Genomic DNA, 16,535 nt, shown 5'->3' on the forward strand with positions numbered 1-16,535 from the left:
AGCTAGTATTATATAAAAGAGCTCTTCTGTCTGTCCCGATGTCTGTCTGTCTGTCCGTTTCTCTATACGTTTGAAAGTTACAGAGCGTACCGATGCGCGCGTCGCCTCAAAAGAAAGCTTGCGATTCCGGACCGGCCATAGGGTGTATTTACGTTTCGGCCGCACGAAAATCCCGCCCGCGGTATCCGAAAAACGTTCAGCCTTCCGCTCATTAGCATCTCATTAGCGATCGTGTGACGTCGAGGTCGACCAATCGGACGACGCGGTTCCTTCCTACAGTTGAGTGTCGAGTGACTCCATGATTGACCAATCCTACACTTCGGTGACCTGACCGGTCGTACCAATCGGTGCGTGTGTGGGCGGGCCTTATCCTTCTGAACCGAGGTGAGTGGGCCGCCATCTTGATTTTTCACGATTTTTTCCCCACACACTTTCAGTGTGTTAGGGAAGTACGGTAAATATTTGAATTATGTGTTAGGGAATTAATTAACAATTTATTTGAGTTTTATATTGTGTTTAGCAACCCCCCCCCCCCCCCCCCCCCTCCTCCTCACCCTCGCGCGGGGGGACTCGGTGCCTGAAGCTCAAAAAATTTCCCCCTCTCTCTCTCCTCCTCTTCCCTCTCTCTCCCTCTCTCCTCTTCCCTCTCTGTCTCTCTCTACTTCCCCCTCTCAGGTTTCACGGTGTCGCAGACGGAGCGCGGGCGGGCCGCCCGAAGTTTCCCGCTCGCTAACGGGCCGCCAAGCCGCCCTTGCCTGCTCCCCCGCGGGCCGCCTCGCGCCGCCCGCTTCTGACCGCGCATTGCGCCGCCTGCATTGACCGCGCATGCGCCGCCCGCCCGCAGCGGCCGTCCATCAGCCGCGCGATACGTGGGGGACCTCCGCTCCGGTCCGTCCCGGCCTCAGAACCCGACCGCGCCTTAAGCGCTAGGCCCCGCACGGCCGCTAACGTAACGGCACCCGGACCTCAGGCGCTAGGCAGGGGGAGGGGCCCGGACCAGAGGGGAGCGGGGGAGGGGAGGGGGTGGGGGGGGGAGAGGAGGGGAGGGAGAGGAGGGGAGGGAGGGAGGGATAGGACAGGGAGAGGACATGACAGGGAGAGGGGGGGACACACAGGGGCAGGGAGATCAAGCGCCCCAAAATTGCCCTCGCAACGCGGGGCTCCCCAGCTATATATAGATAGATAGATAGATGTATCAAAAAATGCTGTGGCCCCAGCACTGACCCTTGGGGCTCACTATTGTCTACCATCCTCCAGTCTGAAAAACAGCCATTTACCACAACTCGCTGTTTTCTGTCCTTAAGCCAATTCCTTATCCAAGCTGCCACTGACCCACCTATTCCATGAGCCTCAATTTTGTTAACCAGCCTTCTATGTGGTACTTTGTCAAACGCTTTCCGAAAATCCATGTAGACAACATCCATTGTATTCCCTTCATCAATCCTCTCTTGTTACTTCATCAAAATATTCAATTAGATTAGTCAAACACGATCTTCCTTTTACAAACCCGTGTTGGCTCTCCTTAATTAGCTTAAACCTCTCCAAATGCCCGTTAATTTTTTCCTTGATTATTTCTAAAACTTTAACCACCATTGATGTTAAACTGATCGGCCTGTAGTTACTAGGATTATCCTTACACCCTTTCTTGAACAATGGTGTTACATTTGCCACTTTCCAATCCTTGGGCACCTCCCCCGCATCTAGGGAAGATTGGAAAATTATGGCAAGCCCTTTCACTATCTCTTCCGCCATGTTATTAGTACAAAAATTGTATCATCAAGGTTCTGCATTGAAGGAATATTCTGGGATAAGGCTTTTATCTTTGAAAACTTGTTCAAAAAATAGTTTCTTAATCTTCCTCTTCCCCTCAATATTTACTCCTAATAAACTATTATATGTTTGCACACCACCTGGAACCACCATGTTTGTTATTTCCAAGGCTGGACACTGAAGTGTGATTTTTTTTTTTCAGCACTTGTTTTAGATACTGACATAGAAACTTCACATTTGAGCACTCAGAAATGCTATTTTAGTACCCAGCCTTGGAAATGGCATGAGGGAGGGTGGGTTGTGAAGTTCACTTTTTTAATTTCACTTTCCAACAATTTACCCCACCACCCTCAAAAAAAAATTAAAAAAAATAAAAAAATAATAATAATCTGAAGCCATTTACCCCTCACTGGAGCGCAATTCCATGGGCACCCTAGGCTACTTTGCCCAAGTAGCTATTCTTCATCTGCGAGTGTCAATAGGCTGTTCAACCACAGGGGAATCACAGCCTCGCCCAATCCTGTCCTTGTCCAACACCCAACAAGGGTTGCTAGAATGTAGTTTTTCCACCTATCCCAGTAGCACTGAAGCCAATCGTAGTAACCCTCCTAGCACCCCAGCTGAGATCATGAACATCATAGATCAGGGATAGAACCTGGTCCTCCTCTTCTCTCTGTCTCTGTTACTCACTGCAGAAGTTTGCTGAGCCATCAGGGGAACCTTAAAATTTATATTTAAACTTGTCTTAAAAAAAAAAAAAAAAATTATGGACCAGGTGGAATACAACAAACAGATTTAAAAAAAATCTCCTGTGGTGATTTTATAATAGCATTATACTGTATAATGCAGTGCATGATAGTATAGTTCTTCTGTGGCATTTCTTATGGACTACAACATATATCCCTCTTGTAACTACATAGGATATACGGCACAGAAACAGGCCATTCGGCCCAACCAGTCCATGCCGACGTTTATGCTCCATTTGAGCCTCCTCCCATCTTTCCTCATATAAATCTACTAGCTGAAGTGCCCGGCGGTGCCGAGGCTTTTTCGAGGGCATGTTGTTGGAAGAGAGAGAGAGAGAGAGCGACTTGGGGGGGGGGGGGGGGGGGATGGATGGAGAAGAGAGAGAGAGAGAGAGAGCGCGACTGGGGGGGAAAAGAGAGAGCGACTGGGGGGTAGAGAGAGAGCGACGGGGGAAGAGAGAGAGCGACTGGGGGGAAGAGAGAGAGCGGGTGGGGGGAAGAGAGCGGGGGGGAAGGGAGGGCGGGAAGAGAGGGGGGGAAGGGAAGGGAGGGGGAAATGGTGGGGGAAGGGGCAGGGGGAAGGGAGGGGGGGAAGGGGCGGTGGGGGAGAAGGGGGGGCGGGAAGGGGGAGAAGGGGAGGCGGAAGAGGGGGGGCGGGGGGGGCCCAGGCCGAGAGCCCCGCTCTCCGAGCCCCGCCCCCACACCCCCCGGCCGAGCCCGATTGCGGCTCTGAGAGACGGCCGGTGGCCGAGCCCCCCCCCCCCCCCCGGCCGAGCCCGATTGCGGCTCTGAGAGACGGCCGGCGGCTGAGCCACGCCCCCCCCGGCCGAGGCCGATTGCGGCTCTGAGAGACGGCCGGCAGCCGAGCCCCGCCCCCCCCCGGCCGAGCCCGATTGCGGCTCTGAGAGACGGCAGGCGGCCGAGCCCCGCCCCCCCCCCCCGGCCGAGCCCGATTGCGGCTCTGAGAGACGGCCGGTGGCCGAGCCCCCCCCCCCCCCCCGGCCGAGCCCGATTGCGGCTCTGAGAGACGGCAGGCGGCCGAGCCCCGCCCCCCCCCCGGCCGAGCCCGATTGCGGCTCTGAGAGACGGCCGGTGGCCGAGCCCCCCCCCCCCCCCCCCGGCCGAGCCCGATTGCGGCTCTGAGAGACGGCCGGCGGCTGAGCCACGCCCCCCCGGCCGAGGCCGATTGCGGCTCTGAGAGACGGCCGGCAGCCGAGCCCCGCCCCCCCCGGCCGAGCCCGATTGCGGCTCTGAGAGGCGGCCGAGCCCCACCCGAGCCGAGCGCGGAACAGAGACGCCGCGTCTCACCTGCTCCTGCTGCACGCGCACCCTGACCCTCGTGGCTGACGCCGTTGCCCCGGGTAACGTGACGCGTGGCGGGGAGGGTGGTGAGGAGCTTAGCAGAAGCCCTAGCTCGGGCCTGGCTGGGCAAGAAAGGCCCAGGCTTTCAGGGCCTAAGAAAAAAACGGGCAAAGGTAGGAAAAAGAATGTTCAGGTTAGATAAAATATTTACAAATGAGTGATTTATTTTAAAAGAATTTAATAAATTGAATTTTATTTTGCTGGAAATGTATATTTGAAAAGAAAGACGCAGAAAGCAGGAAAAAGAATGGAAGCAAGATGGCGGCTACTCACCTCGGTTCAGAACGATAAGGCCCGGCCACACACGCACCGATTGGCCCGGCGGCACACGCCAGCAACCCGGCGTACGATTGGTCGAGCTCGAGGTCACTCTGTCGCTAATGAGCGGATAATGAGATGCTAATGAGCGGAATGTTGAAGGTTTTTGGGATACCGCGGGCGCGATTTTAGCCCGGCCGAAACGTAAATACGCTTAAAACCGTCTCGGAAGCGTAAGCTTTCTTTGGAGGTAACGCGCACGTAGGTACACCCTGTAACTTTCGAGCGCATACCCGACAGACGCACACGCGATGACAGACAGAAGTACCGATTTATATATATACTAGCTGGGGAGCCCCGCGTTGCGAGGGCAATTTTGGGGTGTTTGGTCTCCCTGCCCCTGTGTGTCCCTCCTCTCCCTGTCATGTCCTCTCCCTGTCCTATCCCTCCCTCCCCTCTCTCCCTCCCCTCCCTCCCTCCCCTGTCTCCCTCTTCCCCCCCCCCTCCCCTGTCTCCCTCTTCCCCCCCACCCCTCCCCTCCCCCGCTCCCCCACTCCCCTCTGTCCCTCTCTCCGGCCCCTCCCCCTGCCTAGCGCCTGAGGTCCGGTGCCGTTGCTGAGGTCCCCCGCGTATCGCGCGGCTGATGGACGGCCGCTGCGGGCAGGCGGGCAGCGCATGCGCGGTGAGTGCGGGCGGCGCATGCGCGGTGAGTGCGGGCGGCGCATGCGCGGTCAGTGCGGGCGGCGCATGCGCGGTCAGTGCGAGCGGCCCGCGGGAGCCGGCAAGGCCGTTAGCGAGCGGGAAACTTCGGGCGGCGCGCCCGCGCTCCGTCCGCGACACCTGAGAGGGGGAAGTAGAGAGAGACAGAGAGGGAAGAGGAGAAGGAGAGAGAGGGAAGAGGAGAAGGAGAGAGAGAGAGGGAAGAAAGAGAGAGAGAGAAATTTTTTCAGCTTCAGGCCCCGAGTCCCCCCTGCGCGAGGGTGAGGAGGTGGGGTTGCTAAACACAATATAAAACTCAAATAAATTGTTAATTAATTGCCTAACACATAATTGAAATATTTACCTTAGTTCCCTAACACACACAAAGTGTGGGGGGGAAAATCGTGGAAAATCAAGATGGCGGCCACTCACCTCGGTTCAGAAGGATAAGGCCCGCCCACACACGCACCGATTGGTCGACCGGTCAGGTCACCGAAGCGTAGGATTGGTCAATCGTCGAGTCACTCGACACTCAACTGTAGGAAGACCTCGACATCACACGGTCGCTAATGAGATGCTAATGAGCGGAACGCTGAACGTTTTTGGGATACCGCGGGCGGGACTTTTGTCCGGCCGAAACGTAAATACGCCTATGACCGGTCCGGAATCGCAAGCTTTCTTTTGAGGCGACGCGTGCGTCGGTACGCTCTGTAACTTCCAAACGTATAGAGACCAGACAGACAGACAGAAGAGCCGCTTTATATATATAGATTAGTGTAACCCTCGATTCCCTTCTCCCTCGTATGCTTGTCCAACCTCCCCTTAAATCTATACTATTCGCTTCAACCACTCCCTGTGGTAACGAGTTCCACATTCTCACCACTCTGGGTAAAGAAGTTTCTTCTGAATTCCCTATTGGATTTCTTGGTGACTATCTTATAGTGATGGCCTCTAGTTATGCTCTTCCCCACAAGTGGAAACGTTCTCTCTATCCATCTATCAAAACCTTTCATAATTTTAAAGACCTCTATTAGGTCACCCCTCAGCCTGTTTTCAAGAGAAGTGACCCAGCCTGTTCATCCTTTCCTGATATGTATACCCTCGCATTTCTGGTATCATCCTTGTAAATCTTCTCTGCACCCTCTCCAGTGCCTCTATATCCTTTTTATAATATGGCAACCATACTGTACGCAGCACTCCAAGTGTGTTCTAACCAAGGTTCGATACAAGTTTAGCATAACTTCCCTACTTTTCAATTCTATCCCTCTAGAAATAAACCCTAGTGCTTGGTTTGCATTTTTAATGGCCTTGCTAACCTGTGTCGCAACTTTTAGTGATTTGTGTATTTGTACTCCGAGATCCCTTTGTTCCTCTACCCCACCTAGACTCGCACCCTCCAAGTAATAAGTGACCTCCCTATTCTTCCTATCAAAATGTAATACCTCACATTTATCTGTGTTGAACTTCATTTGCCAATTATTTGCCCATTCTGCAAGTTTATTAATGTCCTCCTGTAATTTGTTGCAGTCCTCCTCAGTATTGACTATCCCCCCCCCCAATTTGGTATTATCTGCAAATTTAGAAATTTGTGTTTTTGATTCCAAAGTCTAAATTGTGAACAGCAGTGGTCCCAGCACTGATCCTTGTGGAACACCACTACCCACCTTAGAAACATAGAAAACAGAAAAATAGGAGCAGCAGTAGGCCATTCGGCCCTTCGAGCCTGCTCCGCCATTCAATATGATCATGGCTGATCCTCTATCTCAATACCACATTTCTGCTCTCTCCCCATACCCCTTGCTGCAACTGTGAATAGCTACCCTTTACTCCCACTCTCTGCTTTCTGTCTTGAAGCCAGCTAGCAATCCATTCTGCTACTTGTCCCCTGACTCTGCATTCTCTGACCTTATTCATAAGTCTATTATGGGGTACCTTATCGAAGGCCTTTTGAAAATCTAGATAAATTGCATCTACTGCATTACCATTATCTCCTCTCTCTGTTACCGCTTCAAAAAATTCAATAAGGTTGCTCAAGCAAGATTTTTCCTTTTGAAATCTATGCTGACTATTCATTATTACACTTTTCATTTCTAGATGTTCTTCTGTTTTCTCTTTTAGCAGAGATTCCATTATTTTTCCTACCACCGATGTTAAGCTGACTGGTCTATAATTCCCTGGACATGTTCTATCCCCCTTAAATATAGGTATTACGTTAGCTATCCGCCAGTCCTCTGGCACTACACCTTTTTCTAACAAATTAGTAAATATGTGTAGTAATGCCTCTGCTATCTCTTCCCTAGATTCTATTAAAATGCGGGGATGCAATCCATCCAGGGGTTTTATCCTCTTTGAGTTTGATTAGTTTATTTAATATATCCCCTCTTTTATTTTAAATGCACTTATATTATTACTCATCTCATCATCCAATGTCATGTCCACCTGTTCTATCTCCCTGGTAAATACCGAAGCGAAATAATGATTTAATATTTCTGCCATCTCCCTAGCGTTACCTGTGGTATTGTCCTGTCTATCCCTTAATGGCCCTATTCCCATCCCAACCTTCCCTTTTTTATTAAAGCAAAATATTGCGGATGCTGGAAATCTGAAATAAAAATAGAAAATGCTGGAAATACTCCGGGTCAGGCAGCATCTGTAGAGGGAGAAACAGAGTTAATGTTTCAGGTCAATGACCCTTCGGCAGAACTGGAAAAAGTTGGAGATGTAACAGGTTTTTAAGCAAGTGTAGGGGCGGGGGGAGGGGAGGAAAGAACAAAAGGGAAGGTCTGTGATGGGATGGAAGGCAGGAGAGATTAAGAGACAAAAGGGATGGTGGTGCAAGGCAAAAGGAGATGGTAATGGGACAAGTTAAGAAACAAAAGATGACTCTAGATGAAGTGTAAATGGCAATGGCAGTATGATCGACAGCTGCCATGTGCGAGAGAGAGAGAGATGAAAATGATAGGAGCAGAGGTTATGGTCTGAAATTGTTGAACTCCATGTTGAGTCCAGAAGGCTGTAAAGTGCCTCCCGGAACCACGATAGGGTTCCCCTTGTCCTCGCCTTTCATCCCACCAGCCTCCACATTCAGTGAATCATCCTCTGCTATTTCCGCCACCTCCCGCATGATCCCACCACATCTTCCCCTCGCCTCCCCTTTTAGCATTCCGAAGAGACCGCTCCCTCCGCGTCACCCTGGTCCACTCCTCTATCACCCCCAACACCCCTTCACCCGGCACCTTCCCGTGCAAGCGCAGGAGGTGCAACACCTGCCCTTTTACCTCCTCCCTTCCCACTGTCCAAGGCCCCAAACACTCCTTCCAGGTGAAACAGCAATTTACTTGTTGTACTTACAATTTAGTATATTGTTTTCGCTGCTCATGATGCGGTCTCCTCTACATTGGGGAGACCAAAACACAGATTGGGCGACCACTTTGCAGAACACCTCCGTTCAAGTCCTTAAGGCTGACACTGAACTTCCGGTCACCTGCCACTTTAATTCTCCGCCCCCAGTCCCACTCTGACCTCTCCGTCCTCGGCCTCTTACACTGTTCTAGTGAAGCTCAACATAAGCTCAAGGAACAGCACCTCATCTTTCGATTAGGCACTTTTGTTTTTTAACTTGTCCCATTACCATCTCCTTTTGCCTTGTACCATCATCCCTTTTGTCTCTTAATCTCTCCTCTCCCCTCCCCCTCTCCTTGCCCCTACACTTGCTTAAAAACCTGTTACATCTCCAACTTTTTCCAGTTCTGACAAAGGGTCATCAACCTGAAACATTAACTCTGTTTCTCTCTCTACAGATGCTGCCTGACCACCTGAGTATTTCCAGCATTTTCTGTTTTTACTTCCTTTTTTATTGATGTGCCTGTAAAATATTTTACTGTTTTGTTTTATGTTCCTTGATAATTTAATTTCATAGTTCATCTTTGCCTTCCTAATTGTTTTTTTGACTTCTCTCCTAATCTCTTCGTATTTCCCTTATCGTGCACTGTCCTGCTGTCTATGTACTTAATATATGCCTCTTTCCTTACCCTCAATTGTTCCCTATGGCTTTATTCATCCATGGAGTCTCATTAGTGTTTAGTTTGTTCCTTTCTTTTAGCAGAATATATTGTTCCTGCTCTGTTGAACACCGTTTTAAATGTTTCCCATTGTTGTTCTACATCATTGTTTGTCAATATTGTTGCCCATTTTATCTTCCCAAGTTCTATTCTCAGCCTCTCAAAATCAACTTTTCTCCAATCTATTAACCTGGTTTTTGTTATACTTATGTCCTTCTTATCATTATCATAATAAAGCATATTATATTATGGTCACTATTGCCTATATGTTCCCTGACCTTTACTTCTCTTATCTGCTCTGGCTCATTCCCCATAACTCGATCCAATAGCGAATCCTCCCTTTTTGGGCTTTTTAAATATTGGGTTAGAAAGGAGTCCTGTACACATTGTGGGAACTCTATTCCCTTATCCCCTTTACCTACCTCTTCTGTCCAATTAATATCGGGGTAGTTGGAATCCCCCATGATTATTATTCTATGTTTTTTACTCATTTCTCTAATTTGTCTGTTTATTTCTTCCTCCACCTCCCTTCCACAATTAGGTGGTCTGTAGACTATGCCTATTAGTGTGATTGATCCTTTATTATCTTTTATCTCTATCCATATGGATTCTATTTTTGTCTTGTTGATATCTACATCCCTTTTTTCTACTGCCATTATGTTATCCCGAATAGGTACAGCTACTCCACCTCCCCTTTTTCCCCCTCTATCTTTTCTAAATATGTTATACCCTGCAATGTTTAATTCCTAGTCTGGAGAAATTAATGGAACTGAAAGCTGATAAATCCCCAGGGCCTGATAATCTGCATCCCAGAGTACTAAAAGAGGTAGCCATGGAAATAGTGGATGCATTGGCTGTCATCTTCCAAAATTCTATAGGTTATGGAACAGTTCCAGCAGATTGGAGGGTGGCAAATGTAACCCCACTATTTAAAATGGAGGGAGAGAGAAAACCGGGAACTACAGACTGGTTAGCCTAACATCAGTAGTAGGGAAAATGCTAGAGTTTATTATAAAGGATGTGATAACAGGACACTTAGAAAATATCAACGGGATTAGACAAAGTCAACATGGATTTATGAAATGGAAATCGTGTTTGACAAACCTACTGGAGTTTTTTGAGGATGTAACTGGTAGAATAGATAAGGGAGAACCAGTGGATGTGGTGTATTTAGATTTTCAGAAGGCCTTTGATAAAGTCCCACATAAGCGGTTAGTGTGCAAAATTAAAGCACATGGGATTGGGGGTAATATACTGACATGGATTGAAAATTGGTTAGCAGACAGGAAACAGAGTGTAGGAATAAATGGGTCTTTTTCGGGGTGGCAGGCTACTGGGGTACCGCAGGGATCAGTGCTTGGGCCCCAGCTATTCATAATATATATATCAATGATTTGGATGAGGGAACCAAATGTAATATTTCCAAGTTTGCTGACGACACAAAACTAGGTGGGATTGTGAGTTGTGAGAAGGATGCAAAGAGGCTTCAAGGCGATTTAGACAAGTTGAGTGAGTGGGCAAATACATGGCAGATGCAGTATAACGTGGATAAATGTGAAGTTATCCACTTCGGTAGGAAAAACAGAAAGGTAGAGTATTATTTAAATGGTGCTAGATTGGGAAATGTTGATGTACAAAGGGACCTGGGTGTCCTTGTACACCAATCACTGAAAGCAAACATGCAGGTGCAGCAAGCAGTTAGGAGGGGAAATGGTATGTTGGCCTTCATTGCAAGAGGATTTGAGTACAGGAGCAAGGATGTCTTGCTACAGTTGTACAGGGCCTTGGTGAGACCACACCTGGAGTACTGTGTGCAGTTTTGGTCTCCTTACCTAAGAAAGGATATACTTGCTATAGAGGAATTGCAGCAAAGGTTCACCAGACTGATTCCTGGGATGGCAGGACTGTCTTATGAGGAGAGATTGGGTCGACTAGACCTGTATTCACTAGAGTTTAGAAGAATGAGAGGGGATCTCATTGAAACGTATAAAATTCTGACCGGGCTAGACAGACTGGATACAGGGAGGATGTTTCCCCTTTGCTGGGGGGTCTAGAACGAGGGGTCACAGTCTCAGGATATGGGGTAGGACATTTGGGACTGAGATGAGGAGAAATTTCTTCACTCGGAGGGTGGTGAAGCTGTGGAATTCTCTACCACAGAAGGCTGTGGAGGCCAAGTCACTGAATATATTTAAGAAGGAGATAGATAGATTTCTAGACACAAAAAGCATCAAGGTATTAATAATAATAATAATAATTCAACTTTATTGTCATTGTACAATGCACAAGTACATGAACAACGAAATGTGATCTTGCAAGCTCCCATGAGTCCAGTACAAATAACATTAACATTAAACGTAAATAGCACCGTCCTGGGAGAAGCAAAGCCGCTGCGTCTGTGCGCGCCGCCATTTCATTTCCGCCATTCCTCCTGTCCGACAATCTTCAGCCCAACGCCCGGGCCTGCTCACCAGCCGCCCCTCCCGGGGCTCCTTCCGTGACCTTCTCACCAACCGCTCCTCCTCGGGGCTCCTTCCGTGACCACCTACACCTGGTTTTCCCTGATGGTCACCCCTCCAGGTACTAACCAGGCCTGGCTCTGCTTAGCTTCCAAGCCTTGCCAGTGACCCTGTTCCTAGTCCCAGGAACAGGGAGAGCACGGGAATATGGTACAGGAAACTTTGTGCTATCCGGCACCGACGGGACCGAGCTGTTGCCGTCCCATCAAAACTGCCGGACAAACCAGCGCTAATGTTGAAACATACGGAGATTTTGAGCTCCGTATCTGGCAACAAACCCCAGCTTCTAAACAGTCGGCCGTACCTTGCAAGCGTCTCTGTAGCTTAGCAACAGCTTCAGCGAGACCTTGCAGAGCCTGACTGGTGGGGAAAAAAAGCAGCGAAAAGAAAAAAAACCTAACGGAACGGCTCCTGATTTTTGCTGGTGGCTCGGGCATTCCGGACAGTTAACCTCCGGATAAACCAAAGTTTCCTGTATTGAGATAGAGGATCAGCCATGATCATACTGAATGGCGGAGCAGGCTCGAAGGGCTGAATGGCCTACTCCTATTTTTCTATGTTTCTAGTCCTGATTTTTTTGTAGCCATGTCTCAGTAATCCCTATGTCTGGTTCCTCCCAATGCATAATTGCCTCCAGCTCCCCTGTTTTATTACAGATACTGTGTGCATTACAGGAAACTCTATTATACGGGACTGGCGTGGTGCCGGTTTATCAAAAAGTCCGGATTACAGAGAGGTATTGCTAAAAGGTACGAGAGCTCCGTACACAGCAACAAATCCAGGCTTCCCTGTTGCTTAGCAACATGTGCAGGAACTCCGGCCACAGACCAAGCGTCCCTGTTGCTTAGCAACAAGTGCAGGAACCCCAGTTACACAGCCACAGATCCAGGAACTGCCACTAATATGAAGTAAAACTTACCTGAACCTACTCCTGAATTTTGCCGGTTAACAGAGATTTCCGGTTATTTAGGTGCCGGTAAATCGAGAGTTTCCTGTACTGTACAGACAGCTTAACTCATTTTTAGTAGGATTTCTTCTCACTTTATGGTTAACCATCTTCTTAGACTCCTGTAACTCTATTTGCTCCCTTGCCGTCAATGTCCTCCCTTACTTTATTCTTTCCTATGCTCACTTTTCCTGTTTTTATATTTAGGCTGCTTACATTTCTTGTAGATCCCTCCCCCCATACTAGTTTAAAGCCTTTGCCACCTGACTATTTACCCTTTCTGCTAGGACACTGGTCCCATCCCAGTTCAGGTGGAGCCCGTCCCATCGGTACAGCTCCTTCCTGTCCCAGAACTGGTGCCAGTGTCCCATGAAAAGGAACCCCTCTTTCCCACGCCAGCCCTTTAGCCACGTGTTAATTCTCCTGATCTGTCTGCTTCTATGCCAATTTGCACGTGGCTCGGGCAATAATGCAGAGATTATTACCCTCGAGGTCCTGCTTTTTAATTTAGAGCCTAACTCCTGGAACTCTTTCAGCAGGGCTTCCTCTCTGTTCCTACCTATGTCGTTTGTTCCAACATGGACCACGACAACTGGATTTACCCCCTCCCTTTCCAAGTTCCTCTCCAGCCGTCGTGAGATATCCCTTACCCTGACAACACACCCTTAGGAATTCTTGTTCTTGGCTGCAGAGGATGCTATCTATCCCCCTAATAATAGAGTCCCCTATTACTACCACATTTCTATTCTGCTTTCCCCCCCCCCCCCCCCCCTCCCCTTGGACAACCTTTAAGTTACGGTGCCTTGGTCTGCATTGTGGCTGCCCTCACTGCAGTCTTTCTCCTTGTCCTCACAGGTAGCGAGTACATCGTACCTGTTGGACAGGACCAGTGTCTGCAGGACCTCCTTCTCAACCTCTTGTAAATCCCCACTACCTGGCTCCCTAGCAGTCACACCCTCCCCTTCCTGAACCTGTGCTTCCCTCTGGGGTGTGACTATTCTGGATAAAACTGTCCAGAAATTACTCCCCCTCGCTTATGTGTCGGAGTGTCTCTAACTCACATGCCAGCTCAATGACTCTGAACCGGAGAGATTCGAAATGGAGACATCTACAGACGTGTTCGCTCAGGACAGTCTCGCTGTCCACAAACTCCCACACACTGCAGTCCAGACACACAACCTGCCCTGCCATATCTTAGACTAGCCTTATTTTATTTACTTAATTAATTAGTTAAAGTCTTTATTCAACGATTATTTATAGTAATATTAATAGTTTAACTAGTTAAGCTGTAAATTTAACAGTACTTTGTAGTTTCCCACACCTAGCTTAAACCACTGTCCTAGGTTAGAGATTTAAAAAAACCTTAATACTCACCAACCAATCACCTACCTGCTGTCCTGTGACGTTACACTTCGTTTTTTGTTTGGAAATCGTCGACGGTTCAGCCGCCGCCGGTGTCTCCAATCAGGTCGGTGCTGTTTCCCCCACTGTTTTATGCTCCGCTGCCGCTGGTGTCTCCAATAACTCTGCTTTTCTTTCCCCACTGTAGTTCTTTGCTTTTCTCTTTCTGTATTATTGTCAGATTCTTACTCGTTATTTCTTTCTCTTTAAGCCTCCTCTAATCTGACTCCTCTCTTCTGTATGTCTCTCACACATGTTCCTTTCACTGATATACTCACTTACACTACACTGTAGAAAGGTAAAAGATGGGTATGTCGGAAAATGGGAGAGGTTGTCTGAGAAATGCTAAAATATGGGTAGTTGCTATAGAAAGTGGGGCTGAGGGTCAGGCAAGGAGTAACCTAGGCTGTAACTGAGATGATACAAGGATTTGGGGTTAAGGAAGAGTCGAGAGGCTCCATGAGGGTAATCTGGGGAATGGGGTGCGAGAGTGTGGTAATATAGGAATAGTCGGTAGGATTGCTGGGTGAGGGAGCATGTGAGCAGTCAAGTAACATTCGGCAGGTGAGTTGGAAAGAACCATTGTTTCCCCCAACCCAAAGTCATTCCTGCTTGAGTCCTTTACCAAGCTGGTTTTCTCCTCAGCTGATTCAGGACCACATGGTTGTATAATTCTTTTCTTTGGTCAAGTTGTGTAGGGATGGGTGGAAAGTCAGCTTAGAATTCTGAACCCAAAAAGACATAATCAAGATCTCCAGAGGGGCCTGCCCAGCCCCAAACTAACAAGCTGGCATAAGAGAAAATGTTTTTTTTTAAAAAAGCAATGAAGGTGCATCAAAAAAGGGGTTGCATGCACTAGGAAAAACATCAAACTTTCTACTCTGCCAAATCAAAAAAGCTTTGTATTTTTAATGTTTACATTTTAATTTTAAAAATGAGGGGATGATGATTAGGAATGAATATATTTTTTAAATACGTTAATTCAAGAACCTTATTTTTTATTCCTTTATTGAGGACCATAATCCTTCTCGAAACACTGACCATGGCTTGATGTAATGCAGTATCCCTCTGCAATGCTGTTAATTTGGATCACATGACTGACATTACAATAAGGGCCCATTGTACTCCAGTATGACTGAGATTTTAACTGTACTTGCAATGTATTAACACCAACACAAGCAGTAAAGAATCCTGTTGCAGCACAAATAAAGTGAAATGACATTTGAATGGAATAATATATAAACTGTCCACTTGTATTTTAGAGAGCTGAATCCAATGTATGATGGATATCTACAGCATGATGCGCAGGAAGTGTTGCAGTGTATTTTGGGATACACCCTGGAAGCTTGCCAGTTGTTAAAGAAAAGTGCATCTGTTGAAGAAAATGTCGTTGACCCTGAAACAACTGTGGAGAATAAAATGAACAGGCCTACAGAGACTTTTTGCACCAATAACCTGATAGCTGGAAATGACGCTGAGCAAGGTGACTGTGAAATGCCTGATCTAGAGAAAGAGGAAATGCTAAAGAAAAAGAAAAATGGGAAAAGAAAAAGTGATACACAAGCTGGCAATGCTATGAAAAAATCTAAATTGCCCAAGGATCTGAAAAAAATAGAAGAGAAACGGCAAACAAGAGGGAAGAGAAAACCTTCTGGGGACACTATTGAACAAGAACCTGATATTGATGCTAAGAGTCTATCTGAAAATGGTACTGCACGCTCAATTGCCCAGAAGAAAACACGACTTGGGTTAAGATGGCTGAAACCAGCAGAGAACCAGCCAAGTATTCTTTCAAAATTCTGTAGTCTTGGAAAACTAACATCAAATCTGGGCACAAAAGGACCAAGAAAAGATGATGAAGCAAATGGAAATCAGCCAAGTTGTACAGAAACTGCAAATGAGGACAGTTCAACAGAGAACTACTGTTCTGAATCGGGCTGTAAGATCCAGTGTGCTATAGAAACCACCAATGAGAAAAATGGAGACTTGTGTGAAACTGAAGACAAGAGCACAAGGAAAACAGGTTAGTGAGCCTAAACGTTCCAGTAAGTTTTCTTTTGAGCTAAAGCTGATGCAGCAAGGCAGGATTCATTCAGTACCTCAACTCTAAACTATATCAATTCCAGCACATTACAGACAAACCCCATTTCCAATTAAATATTCTTAGTACTGTGCAATTATGTTCAGTGGTTCTATCAAGTTGTAACACCTGTGGAGCTAGAAAAGGGCAAGTAAGGAAAAGCCTGGGGAAGGAAATAGAAGAATGAACGAAATTGTTAAAAATTAACTGGGTATCAATGGGGTGGATGCTGAGATATTATCTGAAAAACAAGACATGACTTAGGCTAAAGATAACATTAGCTAAACTTGGGGAATTATCTTGTGTGTAAATTAATTGACTTCTGTATACTGCTTTCTAGTACAGTAAATACTGATTCTTGTTTAAAGTAGTGATGAGGGGTTGGAAAAAGATGAAAAATTGTCATATTGGCTTTTTCTTGTTGGATTATGTTCTAACACACATTCCCTATCTAAAACTGAAATATGACTGGTAAAGGTGACACCGTCTTGAGTCAGTGGTCAGTCTTCCATAGAAGATCTAAGCCATTTATTCCCCTGTTTGCACAACTCAGTGTCTTGCAGACTACATACTTTTATTCACAGAAACAACACACTTTCCCCTGTAATTACATGAATAAATCACAGTACTGCCACATCGTTAGAACAATCAAGGAAAAAATACATTCTTGGGACACCAAAGACAATTCATTTA

General features: G+C 47.3%; 1 protein-coding gene across 3 annotated transcripts in view; it reads left to right on the top strand.

Annotated features, from left to right (window-relative positions):
• usp1 (ubiquitin specific peptidase 1) overlaps nucleotides 1-16,535 on the top strand; it is a 171,275-nt gene that overhangs the window by 147,342 nt on the left and 7,398 nt on the right. For all 3 annotated transcript variants that reach the window (XM_085982679.1, XM_085982677.1, XM_085982676.1), the window contains one exon: nucleotides 15,025-15,785. In XM_085982679.1, the coding sequence (XP_085838805.1) occupies nucleotides 15,025-15,785 (761 nt within the window). The remainder of the gene's footprint in view (nucleotides 1-15,024; nucleotides 15,786-16,535) is intronic.

The sequence above is a fragment of the Somniosus microcephalus genome, chromosome 3, assembly GCF_052327205.1.
Source record: "Somniosus microcephalus isolate GS21.2 chromosome 3, FLI_Smic_1.0, whole genome shotgun sequence".
Taxonomy (NCBI): domain Eukaryota; kingdom Metazoa; phylum Chordata; class Chondrichthyes; order Squaliformes; family Somniosidae; genus Somniosus; species Somniosus microcephalus.